Here is a 16,673-nt window from a genome sequence, read left to right on the forward strand (position 1 = left end):
CCTATTTTTCTTATAGTTCTAACGACGCAAAGACGATACAATTTATCCAAAGATTGTATTTATCGAAACAATACAGTACGATACGATATAATACTCTCTCTGTTTCAATTTATATGAGCTTATTTCCTTTTTAGTTCGTACCAAAATGAATGGCTTCTTTCATAATTTGGAAACAAATTCACTTTATGAATAATTTACAGCCACACAAATATTCAAGACTTATTTTGAACCACAAGTTTTAAAAGTCTTCTCTCTTTCTTATATATCGTGCTCAGCCAAATGGATTCACATAAATTGAAACGGAGGGAGTACAACACAATGTGATATAATGTATACATTACGAAAACGATATTTTTTCCATCCAATTTACGTGACACTCTTTCCTTTCTAGTTAGTCCTAAAACGAACGATACATTTCTATAGTTAATAACAATTTAACTTTAAATTTACCTTTTTCCCCCTAATAAAATAATTTCTAACCACACAAATTTCATTTATTTTTTATCATAAATTTCAAAAACCTTCTTCTATTTCTTAAACATCAATCAAACACCCTCCTACAAAATTGGACGAACGGAGTGTGTAACAACCATCCAAACAGAGTGTTAACCCCCACCCGAAAAACCTATACATACATTCAGCAGTCACGTATATATAGAGAGAGAGAGAGAGAAAACAAACAAAAACAGCAAAAAGATTAGATTTTTCCGACATACGTACATATTGTTGAAATCTGAATCTGAAAATCACAATTCAAAAAAAAAAAAAGTGAAATTTTTTTCTCAATTTTTTTATTTTTGTATAAATAAATGGCGACGCCATTAACGACGGGAGGAATAAAAGGCGGTGGTGGAGTAGCGATAATGGCAGGGCCAACAGTAGGGCAACACGTGGATCAATCTGGACCGTTAAATAGTAGTAATAGAGTTAAAGGTGGTTCATCACCAATAAGGATATTCCTTTTTTTCCATAAAGCAATACGTACAGAACTCGATGCGTTACATCGATCTGCTATGGCGTTTGTTACGTTGAATCAGGAAAGTGAGATTAAGCCATTTATGGAAAGGTGTTATTTTTTGAGGTCGATTTATAAACATCACTGCAATGCTGAAGATGAGGTTTGTTTTTAAGTACTAGTAGAATTTTTTTAAGCTCAATTTTGTTACTAATTTTGTGAAATTTGAATGTAACGAGGCTTTAAGTATATACACATACATGATTTAATGTGATTTTTTGTGTCTGGTTATGTTTATTGAACTGGAAAGATTTTAGCTGCATATGTGAAATTTCTGATACTTAGTAGAGAATTAGTACTGACGAAATATATGTTAAAAATAGAAAGAAATGTAAAAATTTATGTTTTTATATTTGTATCGGGTTATGTGAATTGAACTGGAATTTAGCTACAGATGTGAAATTTTTGATGTTTGATAGAGAAGTAGTACTTACGAAATATAAGTAAATGGAAAGAAATGTACAATTTGTAACAATAAGATTGGTACAATCTGATTAGAAGTGTGGTTATTGCATCTATAGTTCGGTTTGAAGTAGATTTTATACTCACTTGCAGCTGAATTTTGTAATAATTTTGGGAAATTTGTGGTGCAGGATGCTTCTGGTGAATAATTTTGAGCAGCTTAGCAAGTATATACACATAAAAGGATTGAAATTTAAAAATTATTGAACTGGAATAATTTAGCTACATATGCGAAATTTCTGATATTTGATAGAGAATTAGTACTTACAAAATATAAGTAAATAGAAAGAAATGTAGTATTTGTAACAAAATAGAAAGAAATGAAGAATTTGTAACAATAAGATTGGATGTTGTAGTTGGTATAATCTGATGTGATGTGTAGTTATTGCATCTTTAGTTTGGTTTTGGTGCAAATTGCTCTTCTTGAGTTCTTTTCTGCACCGGAATTTTAGTTGATCCTCTTTAGGTAGTGTGGTGTATTCTGAGGTGATGGGAAGGCGGATAATATTTGAGCTTGTTGTAGCTCAAGCATTCAAATTTTTTATTGTTAGCTCAACTGTTCAATTTATTTCATGATTTTTTCTCTAGGTATATAGAAGTCAGATCGCTTCTTGATTTCCTGCTAGTGCTAGTATTGGTTGTCATGGAAATGAGAAACCAAATGTCAAATGTGAAGTTGACAATGAAAAGAAGATCTTTATGAACTGTTTGGCTTCATGCCTTCTTTAGTTGGGGCGATACAATGTAGTATATCAGATCTCCTGCTGGTTACATTAGTACTTTTCTGCATAATTACTATAACTTGAATCATTTAATAAAGCTGTCTGTTTTCTGGCAACTCATTCTCAATTTTGAATGTCTGAGGCTACTTACTATTTTGAGCAGATGTACACAGAATTGAATTCAAATTTGAAATTTTCATTTTCTCCTGCTCTTGAACCTATGTATGATTTTTGTCTCTTATTGAACTGGAGAAGTTGTTGCTTCAAATTTCCTGACGTTTAAACGGTTTGGTTTCATGCTCTTTTTAGTTTATTTTTAAATTGAGAATTAGTAAATAACAAAAAAGATAAATTAATGGTCTGAGAAAGTGTAACAAAATGTGGATTTGGGTTGACGATTAAACTAATGGGGCTGATAGTTTTTGCATCTTAATTCGGCTTTAAATTTTCTTCTCTGTGTTGGAAATTCTTTCTAATCCTTTTTGGTTACTGCGGTGTGGAGGGAGGTGGTGGGAACTTCTCTGCGTTGGAAATTCTTTCTAATCCTTTTTGGTTACTGGGGTGGTGGGAAAGAGGGCTGGGGGTAGAACTTGTTTGTAGTTCGAGCAATTCTTTTGGTTGTACTTTCTTTTTTTATTTTCGGAAGAAAGGATTTTATCTCGAGGTATAAAGAATTTGGCTTGCTTTTTGTCTTCTACTAGTTTCAGTATTAGGTGTTGTAAAAAAGAAAAAGAAAAGAGAGCACATTTCAGATGTGAAATTGAGAAAACCAAAAATATTAAGAACTGTCATAATTCATAAATGTGCTTCATCCCCTCTTGGGTTAGAGCAATGCAATGTTGCAGTTTATATCTCCTGCTGATTTCATTATTATTGGCTACAAGCTAAACTGTTTATAAGCTATCTGTAATCTTGCCTTGCACTAATGCTTGATATCGCTCTCGATTGTAACCTAATAGGTATCAATGTATGAGTAGATCCTCCTCATTATGTAAAGAAGATACATATTATACTTTTGGTGTTTGAACCCCCTATGTTTTCATTGGATTACCCCTCCCCCCTTTAAAATCCTTAAAATTTCTCTATATCTTTTTGTGAATGACAGGTTATCTTTCCAGCACTTGATATACGTGTGAAGAATGTAGCACGGACTTACTCCCTTGAGCATGAAGGAGAAGGTATGCTTTTTGATCACTTGTTTGCATTACTTGACTCGGATATGCAAAGTGAAGAAAGCTACCGCAGAGAGTTGGCTTCCTGTACAGGAGCTCTTCAAACATCTATTAGCCAGCACATGTCTAAGGAAGAGGAGCAGGTATCCTTGTGAATTTTACCTTACTCTTAGTTGTGGCTCAAGGGGATGTGTGATGTGCCTTGTTTTTCTGTGAAAAGAGAAAATCCCTGTGATGTAGATCGCATGGATATCATTATCACTTGATAGTATTTGTTTTTATTACTCGCTTTGTTCCACTTATGTGACGAAGTTACTATTTGCGAGTCAAAGGATGCTTTCTTTGACTATGATCTATTCATATACTTATAAATATTATGAATTGTTAACTATTGTGACTTATAGTATTTTTTTAATGTAGATTCTAAATATGTAAATTTTATTTTTTAAAAATGGTAGATTCTATGTTTGAATTCACACCGAAAATTAGTTAGGTTGACCCTAGTACTTAGAATTAGGTCACATAAAGTGGAGTGAAGGCAGTATTTTTTTTTTTTTGAGAAATCCGTGAGACGCAATGGTGAATGGCTCAAAACTCAGTGGATAATAGGCCCACGACTCTACCCTTCTCCATTTAAGTACAAGGCTGTTGGGTTCAAACTTCAAGCCCGTGATGTGTGCCTAACCCACACTTCACGTATTGTGCTCTTACCACTAGACGAAAAGACCTCGGGAGGTAGATTATTGTTTATATATTAATTAAAAGTAAAATCAAAGATAATCTTATCCTAGAAATGAAATTATCTAGTCTTACCTTTGTAGTTAGAGATAGAGTTTAGTAGTTCCAAAAGTTCTAATTCGCTCGGAATATTTGATGAATTTGGTATGGCACACACGCTCTCTCCAAATCCTCATCTCTCCCCGTCTCTTCTCATTAACGTTACCTCCTCCTCCCCTTTTAATTTCTTTCCTTGCCCTTTTTTACTTCTCCCTTGTGTTGCAACATCAATATTTATATCATAACCATCTCATATCCCTTTCTTTGTACTAATTTAATCTTGGTATCACGGTGCAAGTTTCAATTCACTGCACTCTCTAGTACCTATAAGTATTACATTGGCCAATCCTTATGAGAGATGTTCGTCTATTCTCTTGGTGATTTCACATGTTCATTATTTAATGGAACTATTGAAGAACTTTCATGTACTATTGTGAAGTGTTGGAATAATATCTGATGATTTTATTTGGTGTAACTTCCATTCTCCATGGGGTGATGACTCTTCATGTATCAGAGTCGTTTCATTTCTTCCTCGTACTACATCACCTCACATGCATCATGTGTACAAAATTAGAGTCCTACATATAAGAGCAAGTGTTAATTGGTATGTCGACGTGCTAAAAGATAAAGAGAAGCAAGAACAATCTGCTAATTTATTACTAGTAAGTTTTCTTCTTTTCCAAACTCATCACCAAGGGGATTGGTGGGATGGATGGATCCCTCCACCCTCAACCGGAAGTTTCGGGTTCGAGCCCTAGGAATGGAGCAAGTACTGGTAGTGAGTGCATCTCCCTTTAATGGATTCTATTCGACACGAATCTCAGATGTGGATTCAGTCTTTTCCCTTTTGGATCATTCATAATGTGGATTCAATCTTAATGTTATTTCTGGTTCAATAAGAGAAGACAATATCCAGAAATCTTGTATTCTAAATATCTAACACAAAAATGAGGATACGACATCAACAATAGCAACGCCTCAGTCCTAAACACGTTGGGGTCGGCTATGTGAATCCTCACTTTTCTGTTTAAGCTTAACTCATGTCATCATCATACTAAATGAAATAAATAACTTATCCAAAAAAAAAAATAAACAAAAAAAGTAAAAAAAAAAAAAGTTATTATATTATCATTCTAAAAAAAGAAGTTATTATATTTTAGTTATAGAACGACAACAATATACCCAGTATATTCCCACAGGTGGAGTCCGGGGAGGGTAAAGTGTGCGCAGACCTTACCCCTACCTCGTGGAGATAGAGGGTTGTTTCTGAAAGACCCTCGGCTCAAGCAACGCGTAACAAAGCAGTTTGAAAAGAAAATACAAAAGTAAGTAAGGCATAGCAAATAATAGGGAGAGCGTAGCATAGCATTCAGATCAAAATTTTAGTTATAAGAACAAGAATAATAATATTAGAAGTTCTCTAACAAGATTAAACCTATTCCCAACTAGTAGATGTCACCTATATAAATCTTTTTCTTCCATTGTACCATGTCTTTAGCTAGGTCTGCATTGATTACAAGAATTTGTAGGTCTTTCGAGAGAAAAATGAGGAGGATATTTCTGTACGTTAATCCTAACAAGTTAATGCCATCTTTTTCCCTATCAGGAGGGGGAGGGGGTTGGTTCTTTCGCGGAGGTTCATTTAGTTAAGTTAAACTTTAGCGTGTGAAATTTCCCCTTATTATTTTATTTTCTTGATAAGTAACTGTCATTGTTGAACTTTTGATTGTTAAAATTGTTGGCTAGTATTCTTTTATTTTTTTCTTCATTATTATCACTCATGTTGCTATCTGTTATTGAGCCATTTTGCAGGTCTTTCCCTTGCTCATGGAAAAGTTTTCATTCGAGGAGCAGGCATCACTGGTGTGGCAGTTTCTGTGCAGCATCCCTGTGAATATGATGGCTGAATTTCTGCCCTGGCTTTCATCCTCTATTTCGGCCGATGAGTGCAAAGATATGTATAAATGCTTGCACAAAGTAATTCCAGACGAGGAGCTTCTTCAAGAGGTGAGCTACTTGCTTATAGATGTTAAAGACCTTTATTAAGTATGGCAGAGCTGATAAAATTCATCTTGCATGAAGATTATGTTTACCTGGATGGATGGGAAAAAGTTAACAAACAAACGGAAGGCTTGTGAAGAGAGTACAACGAACCATACTTCAGATTCTGTTGTTAGAGGCTTAATCAGTCAGGCAGAGAATGCTTCTTGTCCTTGCGAATCTTCTAGAAGTGAATTTCTAGTCTCAAATTTCAATCTTAAAGAATCCACTTTGAATCGTCCGGTTGATGAGATACTGCACTGGCACAAGGCTATCAGAAAGGAATTGAATGAAATAACAGAAGCAGCTAGGGAAATAAAGTCGCGTGGAGATTTTTCTGATTTATCTGCCTTCAACCAGAGGCTCCAGTTTATTGCTGAAGTTTGTATCTTTCACAGGTATGCGACATCAATTATTGCGCATAGCCGTTTGAAGTTTTGGCTTGAATAATTTTGATGGACTAAGATAACTACTATGGTGCTTGAATCTGGATCATTCATACTGTTTTCATTCTTGCACTGCAGCATTGCCGAGGACAAAGTTATATTTCCCGCAGTTGATGTAGAAATATCATTTGCCCAGGAGCACAAGGAAGAAGAAAACGAGTTTGATAAATTTAGATGCTTGATAGAAAGTGTTCAGAGTGCTGGATCCAACTCAACTTCTGTAGAATTTTATTCAAAATTGTGCTCACAAGCTGATCATATAATGGAGACAGTGGAAAGACACTTCTGTAATGAGGAGGCTCAGGTGAGTAATATCAGATTTGCAATGATTCTGCAAGTTCAAGGTAGAAATATGTTTATATATATTCCCCCAAGTAAAAAAAAAATTGTTTCTCGAAAGTGATGAAAGTAGGTTTGGCGTTGTCTTGCTATCTACAATACTATGGTTGCCTTTCAAAAATTCAAACCTCGAGTTTAAAATCTTTATTATTTGGATTCTATGTGATTCCAGGTTCTTCCACTTGCAAGAAAGCATTTTAGCCCCAAACGGCAGCGGGAACTCCTTTACCAGAGCTTGTGTGTTATGCCACTTAGACTCATTGAATGCGTCTTACCATGGTTGGTAGGTTCATTAAGTGAAGAGGAAGCAAGGTCTTTTCTTCACAACATGCATATGGCAGGTAAAGCTAATTTCTACTATTTGATTCTTTGATTTACTTTAAACTTGGTTTCGATTGACAATGGTAAAAAATATGCCTGTTCCACCCATCTGATTCAGTTATCTAATGCAGCACCAGCATCAGACACTGCCTTGGTCACGCTTTTCACTGGTTGGGCATGCAAAGGTCGTCCAGCTGACATTTGTTTGTCTTCAAGTGCAATCGGTTGCGGTCCTGCTAAAACTTTAGCAGGGAATCAGGAGAACTTAGGCAAATGTTGTGGTACTTGCACTTCTTCAAGAATTGTCAACTGTAGTAGCTCACATGGTGAGCAAAGTAACGGTGAAAGGCCAACCAAGCGTGTAAACCTAATGTCAGAGGAGAAATGCTATCGTCATGATCCTTCAGGAAATGGGAAATTTCGGAAAGGATCCACTGGTAATCAGTCTTGTTGTGTTCCTGCATTAGGCGTCGTAAATTCCCTAGCTGCAGCAAAATCATCGCGCACTTTTAGTCCAAGTGCTCCTTCTCTGAACTCCTGTCTTTTCAACTGGGATGCCAGCTTGACCAACGCTGGATATGCAACACGGCCGATTGATAACATTTTTCAATTTCACAAGGCAATCAGAAAGGATTTGGAATTTTTGGATGTTGAATCTGGAAAACTAACTGATTGTGATGAGACTTCCCTCAGGAAGTTTTGTGGTCGTTTTCGTCTCCTGCGGGGTTTGTATAAAGCTCACAGTAATGCAGAGGATGATATAGTATTCCCAGCGTTGGAATCAAAAGAGACACTTCATAATGTTAGCCATTCTTACACCTTGGACCACAAACAGGAAGAAAAGCTATTCGAGGACATTTCATCTGCACTTGATGAGCTTTCCCAGCTCCGAGAAAACTTGAATGGTGGGAGTTCAGTTAAAGGTCCTTGTAGAAACTCTGGTTCTTGTGACTTAAATGAATATTCAAGAAAATACAATGAGCTAGCAACTAAAGTTCAAGCTATGTGCAAATCAATAAAAGTAACCCTGGATCAACATGTTATACGGGAGGAAGTTGAGCTATGGCCACTGTTTGACCGGCATTTTAGCATAGAAGAACAAGACAAACTAGTTGGTAGGATAATAGGAACAACTGGGGCAGAAGTACTTCAGTCAATGTTGCCCTGGGTAACTACTGCTCTTACTCAGGATGAACAAAATAAAATGATGGAGACATGGAAGCAAGCAACCAAAAACACAATGTTCAGTGAATGGCTCAATGAATGGTGGGAAGGAACTCCAGATGGAACTCCCCAGACATCAAGCTCAGAGGACATTGTAACACAAGGTTGTCAACCATGCTTTTATTAGTTTTATTCATGCTGTTGTGATGTTCCATAAGATATTTATGTTAGACAAGGCTATTAGCGGAACTGAATTAGTGGGATCTAAACTGATAATTTTTCCCGATCTTCATTTAGCCTCTAAAATTATGCCTTTACAGGATATGAGTTTTCTGGATCTCTAGAACAAAGTGATTCCACTTTTAAACCTGGATGGAAGGACATATTTCGGATGAATCAAAATGAGCTAGAGTCAGAAATAAGGAAGGTCTCCCGCGACTCTTCGCTTGATCCAAGACGAAAAGCATATCTTATTCAAAATCTTATGACCAGGTTTGTCTTCAATATATCCATCATATGAAACCTTTATGATTGCTATATCGTTGTTATTATTCCACGTCACTTATTGAGCATCTGTTGTTCAGTCGCTGGATAGCTGCTCAGCAGGAGTCTGAAGCAAGATCTGGTGAAACTCCAAATGGTCAAGATCAACTTGGATGTTCACCTTCATTCCGTGATCCAGAAAAGCAAGTGTTCGGATGTGAGCATTATAAAAGGAACTGCAAGCTCCGAGCTGCTTGCTGTGGTAAACTATTTCCATGCAGATTCTGTCATGACAAAGTCAGTGACCATTCTATGGAGAGGTAAATTTTTGGACTCATTTCTGTTTCTAATAATCAAACTCCATCACATGTTATAATTTTTCTAGTAATTTGCAGGAAGGCAACAACTGAAATGATGTGTATGAATTGCCTCAAAGTACAACCAGTTGGACCTATTTGTACGACTCCGTCCTGTAACGGCCTTTCGATGGCAAAATATTACTGCAGCAGCTGTAAATTTTTTGATGATGAAAGGTGATACTACAATGACACTACTTGTTTCTCGTTGATGAAGTAGGTTGAATCGCATAAGTCAATTACGTAGAACATGACACCCTCCTACCCCTGCATTTTTGAAAATTTGTTTGTCGATTCTTTTTGAACAAACTCATAGTTACATGAAAGTCTATTCCAGTACCTAGTTCCTAAAGTCAAGGATGTAATCCTTGGGTCTCTACTATTTCTGCTTCTTGTACATGTTGCAAGATAAAAAACAAATACCTCCAATAGAGCTCTGATCTTGATTTTCTAAGTTCTATTTTTTTCCTACTTCAGGACAGTGTATCACTGCCCATTTTGCAATTTATGCCGGCTGGGGCAAGGACTAGGTGTTGACTTCTTTCATTGCATGACCTGCAATTGCTGCCTCGGAATGAAACTTGTGGACCACAAGTGCAGGGAGAAAGGTCTTGAAACCAACTGTCCAATATGTTGTGATTTTCTGTTCACATCAAGTGAATCTGTCAGGGCTCTGCCCTGTGGGCACTTTATGCATTCGGCATGCTTTCAGGTCTGTTCACTTCTTTTTCTTCTGGGCTATTCTCGTGCCTTTGTTGTAGAAAGGATATTATGTTGTTTATTAGAAATTTAACTTGTACTAATAGTAATCTCTTCATTTCCTCAGGCATATGCTTGCACACACTACATCTGTCCCATTTGCAGCAGGTCTATGGGAGATATGTCGGTAAGATATGTTCTTCCTTCTAAACAAACCTTTTTGCAGAATAATGATACTTGTTTGTGTAATTTCATAGAATTGTACGCAGATACAGGAATATTGTGAAATGTTTCTGTTATGATTCGCTAAAGTTTTGTAATATAGACTATAAAAATATAATGTACGGTTTAATTTTCTCTTTCGTGTAAAGAACTTCCAGGTTGCATTAACGGTGGTTTAATTTCTCAGTGGGCTAGCGTATAGTTGTATTACCTCTATGTATAGTCAACAATAACTTGGGTGTTTGTCATAAAACTTATTTGATTTAAATATTTCCTTTCTGGAAAATGAAACTGCATCAAGCCTATAATATGGGACAGATGAAGGTGCGTGTGCTTGTCAGGCTAGCTTTTTCTTGCATAAACGGGAGTCCTTGTTTTGCGAATTCATGTATTACTCCACCATTTTATACTCAAAACTATTATTATGCTTCTCTTTTAACCTTGTTTATGAATGTTGTCTTCGACATACTTTGATAATGACATGGTGTCTTATTTAATGAGTTTTATTGATATTACGAAAGAAAAAGAATGCCGTCTTTGACCATATTTGATAAAGATGTCACATTTTCTACTCATTTCTTGTGGATTTTGCATAGTATGTAGCCTATATATTTCTCGTTTTGAAACCTTTCAATCTTTATGTATCCTTTTGTCTTTTGCCAAAATATTCTGTGCTCAGATGAATGATCTCAACTTCAATTTTCTCTTTTAGGTATATTTTGGGATGCTTGATGCTTTAATGGGTTCGGAGGTACTACCAGAAGAATTTAGGAACCTCTGCCAAGTATGGAATCTTTTAACAACTCTTATGCTTGTTAATTATTTCTGAAGCTTTTTCTCAAGATTCTTATTTGAAATATCCTCAGGATATATTGTGTAACGACTGTGGTAAGAAGGGAACTGCACCATTTCATTGGCTATATCACAAGTGTGGATCTTGCGGATCCTACAATTCCAGAGTGATAAAGGTGGAATCAAGTCCTAATTGCTCCAGCTAATGTTGAAAACTTGTAGAATTACCCAGGGGCAGAGCTAGAGGGGCGGAAAGAGGGGTTTATCCGAATCCCCTTTGCCGGAAAATCACACTATATATACTAGGTCATAATCGTCTTTTATCTATATAATAGATGTTGAACCCCCTCAATAAGAATTTTGCCTTCCCACTGGGATTACCGTCTCATAGAATTACACACTTCTCTATACATCGCTTTATTTAGTGCGAGCTCAATACATAGGTTTGTAAAATATATGAGCATTTCCGGTCGCCAAAATTTTGTTATTGTTGTACGCTAAACGTGCTGTTTAGCCAATTCATGTTTACGAGGATGAAGTGTTCAAAGAGGTTCCAAGATTCATTATGGTACGATTCGTACGTGACAAGGAGGGCCAGTTCAGAACAGAATGTTTTCATTTGCTTTAGCTGTTGTCTCACTTGGTCCAGATATAATGATAATGTGTTCTCTGGACAGAACTTGAAAATTATAATACTCTGTGGACCCTGTAGAAATAGAAAAGACTTGGTCCTCAGGTAAAAGGGTTTTTAAATTTTTGCATTTCTAATTCATTATAGTGGCTCCAATGATACTGATCTTTCGGAATTCTTTCACCCTTAATTAAAAGTCTGAGTCTTCAAATCTTTACTGCCCTCCTCTCTTAGTGGGTTTACTCCGGCTCGGATCTAGATTAATTGAGCTAGTAGACTTTAAATATTGAGTGGTTCAACATAAAAAGTTTGCTGGGTGTAGCCTGTATATATGATATACTTGTGCTGTAACCCAACTTGAAATAAGTCATGATGCACAGGTGCAGTTCTAGCTTTACAATGCCAGCCAAAATAATGTACTGAAATGTCTTCCTACTAGTTGGACCTGGCAAACTGTATTACTTGGTGCGCAGTTCTAACATGTCGAGTATGATGATGTGAACTGATCAACCTTGTTCTATCAATCCGGAAAAAAAAAAAAAAGAGAGAGAGACATTTTGCTATTACTATTAAAATTTTCCAGTACTTATTCTTGAAACTAGTGTTATTTGGCCCGTGCTAAGCCCGGGTTCAAAACTAATATTAAAATTAAATTTGTAATTACTTTTTGTCACTCTTTGTGATATTAAGTTATTGAAAAATTAATTCGACCTTTTCTGCAAATTACTAAGAACTAAAGGCTCTCCAAAAATTAAAATTGCACCCAAAGTATTTAAAAATTAAATAAATACATTTTTGTCCTTATTTTAGACTTCTTTATAGCATCATTTATTTATTGAATTTTATTTAGATTCAGACTTGAAAATTTCTTGAGATCCAACTTAGCTGTAATATCAGTGTGATTAAAAACATCCATTATAAACTATAACACTTTCTTTCAAAAAGAAGAAAAATAATTTGGTTCAAGAGGCATCAATTATATATGCTACATTTATTCTTTCGATGAGATGTTAGTAGATGTTATTTTCATTTAAGATATACAAACTACAATGAAAATATGAAGAGAATTAATGACTTTTCTTAATATAATTAAATCCTTTTGCTTTCCAAAAACTTATGTGATGAGGAAATGACATTTCTTTCTTTTGTTATTATAATTGGCACATTATTTTATAAAATGTACATTCTAATAATTTTTTTAAACAAAAATAAAGCTTCAACGCTTCATGCTTATTTTAATAATGCGTCCCTATGCTTTTTAACACCCACCTCCCCCCCCCCCCCCCCCAAAAAAAAAAAAAAAACCCCACAAAAGAAAAAAAACGATACTGAAAAACTTTAAGGCCCCGTTTGTCCATAGATACAAAAAAAAAATCACTTTTTTTTGGAATTTTGGAGTTGGAGTTGGAGTTGTGTTTGACCATAGTTTTTGGTGAAATGTAGTTATAAAAAAGTGAATTTTTTTTGAAAAACAAGTTTTTTGAGTTTTTAGTATTCCGAAGTTGTATTCAGAATTTTCATGGACAAATTCCGGAAAAAAGTGAAAAAAATTTCCGGAAAAAAGTGAATAATTTTTATGGCCAAACGGCACCTAAATATGATTATTCCCTTTTGTTAGAATTGTTTGATACTACCTCCGTTCCAATTTAAGTGTCTTATTTTTCTTTTTTATTTGTCTCAGAAAAGGTGTCTCTTTCTATATTTAGTAAGTTTTGGCAAGATTTAGATGGCAAGATTTAAAAGACTATACACATCTTTAATTTAAGACCATAAAATTCAAAAGTCTCCCTTTATTTCTTAAACTTCGTGTCCAATCAAATTAAGACACTTAAATTGGGAGGAGGGAGTATTACTATTGCTTGGAAAACTAAAAATTATGTAATATTTAGGTACACAAGCATAAAATATGTCATTTTCTTTAATTATACACGTCAGTTATAGTTGGAAGGATTCCAAGGATTTACAGATTATTGAGGCTAATGCGTATATTAAAGGAGGTGACATATTTTAAGTAGTTAACTTATCTATGTAATAGACACTTGAGAATACACTCAAAAGTATTTTTAAATTTTAAATAGAAAATGTCTAATAGAAGCATATTATCATGTGTTCAGGGGCTTAATTAAAATAAATCGTAATTTATGTGTTCATTTAAAATTTACCGACAAATTTAAAAAAATATTAAATCAATAAAGCAATATATAGTAGGAGAAAAAGGAGGCATATAAAAGAAACTAGGTAACTAGACGGTTGAATTTGGAAGAGAAATCTTTTGGTTAGTAACCATTAATTAGAATCTAACTAAGTGATTACTTTTATAAAATGAAGCTAAAAGAGTCACAATATTAAAGGATGAAAACCATAGAAATAGAATGACAAAAGAGGAGAGATTTTTACTATTCTTCCAAAATGTGTTACAAGTGTATCTCATATGAAAATTTATGCCTCTATTTATAGTGATACATATGTATTTAATATATGTAATGGTGGAAGAAATGGGAGAGCCATTAACATGGTGGAAGAAAAAGGAAGAACCATTAACATGGTGGAAGGAGCATTATATTTGAGAAATGGACATTCATAATTTCATAACACTCCCCCTTGGATGTCCATAGATGATGTGCATCGTTAAAAACCTTATTGGGAAAAACCCTGTGGGAAAAAGCCTCAATGAAGGAAATAGAGTACACATATCTAGTAATACGCTTTGAGAGTTGCCTCATTAAAAACCTTACCAAGAAAACCCAATGGAACAAAACTTGATTAAGGGAAAAAGAGTACAACGCGTATTTTCACTCCCCCTGACGAAGACCAAGATTCAGATGTCGGAGTCTTCGCATTCCAATCTTAAATATCATCTTCTCAAGAGTTGAAGTTGGCAAAGATTTGGTGAACAAATCTGCGGGATTGTCACTTGAACGAATCTGTTGTACATCAATATCACCATTCTTCTGGAGATCGTGTGTGAAAAATAACTTTGGTGAAATGTGCTTCGTTCTATCTCCTTTTATAAATCCTCCCTTTAATTGAGCTATGCATGCAGCATTATCTTCATATAATACTGTGGGTATTTTTGTATCATACTTCAAGCCACATCTTTCTCAGATGAAATGTATGACTGATCTCAACCACACACATTCTCTACTTGCTTCATGAATAGCTATTATCTCAGCATGATTCGAAGAAGTAGCAACAATGGACTGCTTTGTGGATCGCCATGATATAGCAGTACCTCCGCATGTAAACAAATAGCCTGTTTGAGATCGAGCTTTATGTGGATCAGATAAATAATCTGCATCTGCATAACCAACAAGATCTGTACTACCTTTGTTAGTATAAAACAGACCCATATCGCTAGTTCCCTTCAGATATAGCAATATATGCTTAACTCCGTTCCAATGTCTTCGTGTAGGAGAAGAGCTATATCTTGCTAGCAAATTAACAGAGAACGCTATGTCAGGTCTTGTAGCGTTAGCAAGATACATAAGTGCACCAATTGCACTAAGATATGGTACTTCGGGACCAAGAAGCTCTTCATTTTCTTCTTGAGGTCTGAACGGATCTTTGCTCACTTCAAGTGATCGAACAACCATTGGAGTACTTAAAGGATGCGCATTGTCCATGTAAAATCGTTTTAAAACCTTTTCGGTATAAGCAGATTGATGGATAAGGATCCCATCTGTCAAATGTTCAATCTGCAAACCAAGACAAAGTTTTGCTTTTCCCAGATCTTTCATCTCAAATTCTTTCTTTAAATATTCAATCGCCTTTTGGAGCTCTTCTGGAGTTCCAATTAGGTTTATGTCATCAACATAAACAGCGATTATAACGAACTCTGATTTTGCTTTCTTAATAAAAATACATGGACAAATGGCATCATTTATATAACCTTCTTTTACCAAGTACTCACTGAGGCGATTGTACCACATGCGCCCTGATTGTTTTAGACCATACAACGATCTTTGTAATCTGATTGAATACATCTCCCGAGACTTTGAGTTAATTGCTTCAGGCATTTTAAATCCTTCAGGAATTTTCGTATAGACTTCATTATCAAGTGAGCCATAAAGGTAAGCTGTAACCACATCCATCAGATGTATTTCAAGGTTTTCATGTACATCTAAACTGAAGAGATATCGAAATGTTATGCCATCCATAACGGGTGAATATGTTTCTTCATAGTCGATACCGGGTCGTTGAGAGAATCCTTGTGCAACAAGGCGTGCCTTGTATCTCACAATTTCATTTCTCTCATTCCTTTTTCGCACAAAAACCCATTTATGGCCAATTGGTTTTACACCATTAGGCGTTTGGATTACAGGTCCAAAAACCTCACGTTTGGCAAGTGAATTCAATTCTGATTGAACTGCCTTTTGCCATTTTGGCCAATCATATCTTCGTCGACATTCTTCGACAGATTGGGGTTCCTGATCGTCAATGTCTTTCATAATATTTAGGGCAACATTATATGCAAAAACATTATCCACCATAATCTTCGATCGATTCAAATTTATCCCATCACCAGAAGAACTCAATGATAGTTCTTTATTTGCTTGAGTCTCGAGTTCCCTAATATCTTCAGGAGTATCAGGATTAGTCAGACCTTGAATATCTTCATGATATTCTTTCGTAGTGTCATTTTGATCATTTTTCGTGTTTCTTTTTCTAGGATTTTTATCCTTAGAACCCAATGGCCTACCACGCTTCAGGTGTGTATGAGATTCAGAGGCTATGACACTAGTAGATTGTCCCTTTGGGACATCAATTCGGATAGGCACATTCTCTGCAGGGATATGTGATTTAGTTATCCTTTTCAAATCAGTAAATGCGTCTGGCATGTGATTTGCTATTTTTTGCAAGTGAATGATCTTCTGGATCTCCTGTTCACATATGGGGGCACGTGGATCAAAATGAGATAGTGATGGAACTTTCCACGCAATTTCTCTTTTAATTTCTTTTTTCTCTCCCCCTAATTGTGGGAAATTTGTTTCATCAAATCGACAATCTGCAAATTGGGCAGTAAATAAATCTC

General features: G+C 35.5%; 1 protein-coding gene across 1 annotated transcript; it reads left to right on the forward strand.

The window, feature by feature from the left end:
• Positions 1-633: 633 nt before the first annotated feature.
• Positions 634-11,782, forward strand: LOC132641749 (zinc finger protein BRUTUS-like). The gene is made up of 14 exons (XM_060358833.1): positions 634-1,118; positions 3,305-3,514; positions 5,961-6,155; positions 6,231-6,586; positions 6,713-6,938; positions 7,146-7,314; positions 7,426-8,622; positions 8,779-8,950; positions 9,043-9,261; positions 9,337-9,474; positions 9,775-10,009; positions 10,124-10,183; positions 10,931-11,002; positions 11,085-11,782. Exons 1-14 carry the CDS (start codon positions 810-812, stop codon positions 11,214-11,216), a joined length of 3,690 nt encoding a protein of 1,229 aa, XP_060214816.1. The 5' UTR covers positions 634-809; the 3' UTR covers positions 11,217-11,782.
• Positions 11,783-16,673: the final 4,891 nt, after the last annotated feature.

The sequence above is a fragment of the Lycium barbarum genome, chromosome 5 (genome assembly GCF_019175385.1).
Source record: "Lycium barbarum isolate Lr01 chromosome 5, ASM1917538v2, whole genome shotgun sequence".
Taxonomy (NCBI): domain Eukaryota; kingdom Viridiplantae; phylum Streptophyta; class Magnoliopsida; order Solanales; family Solanaceae; genus Lycium; species Lycium barbarum.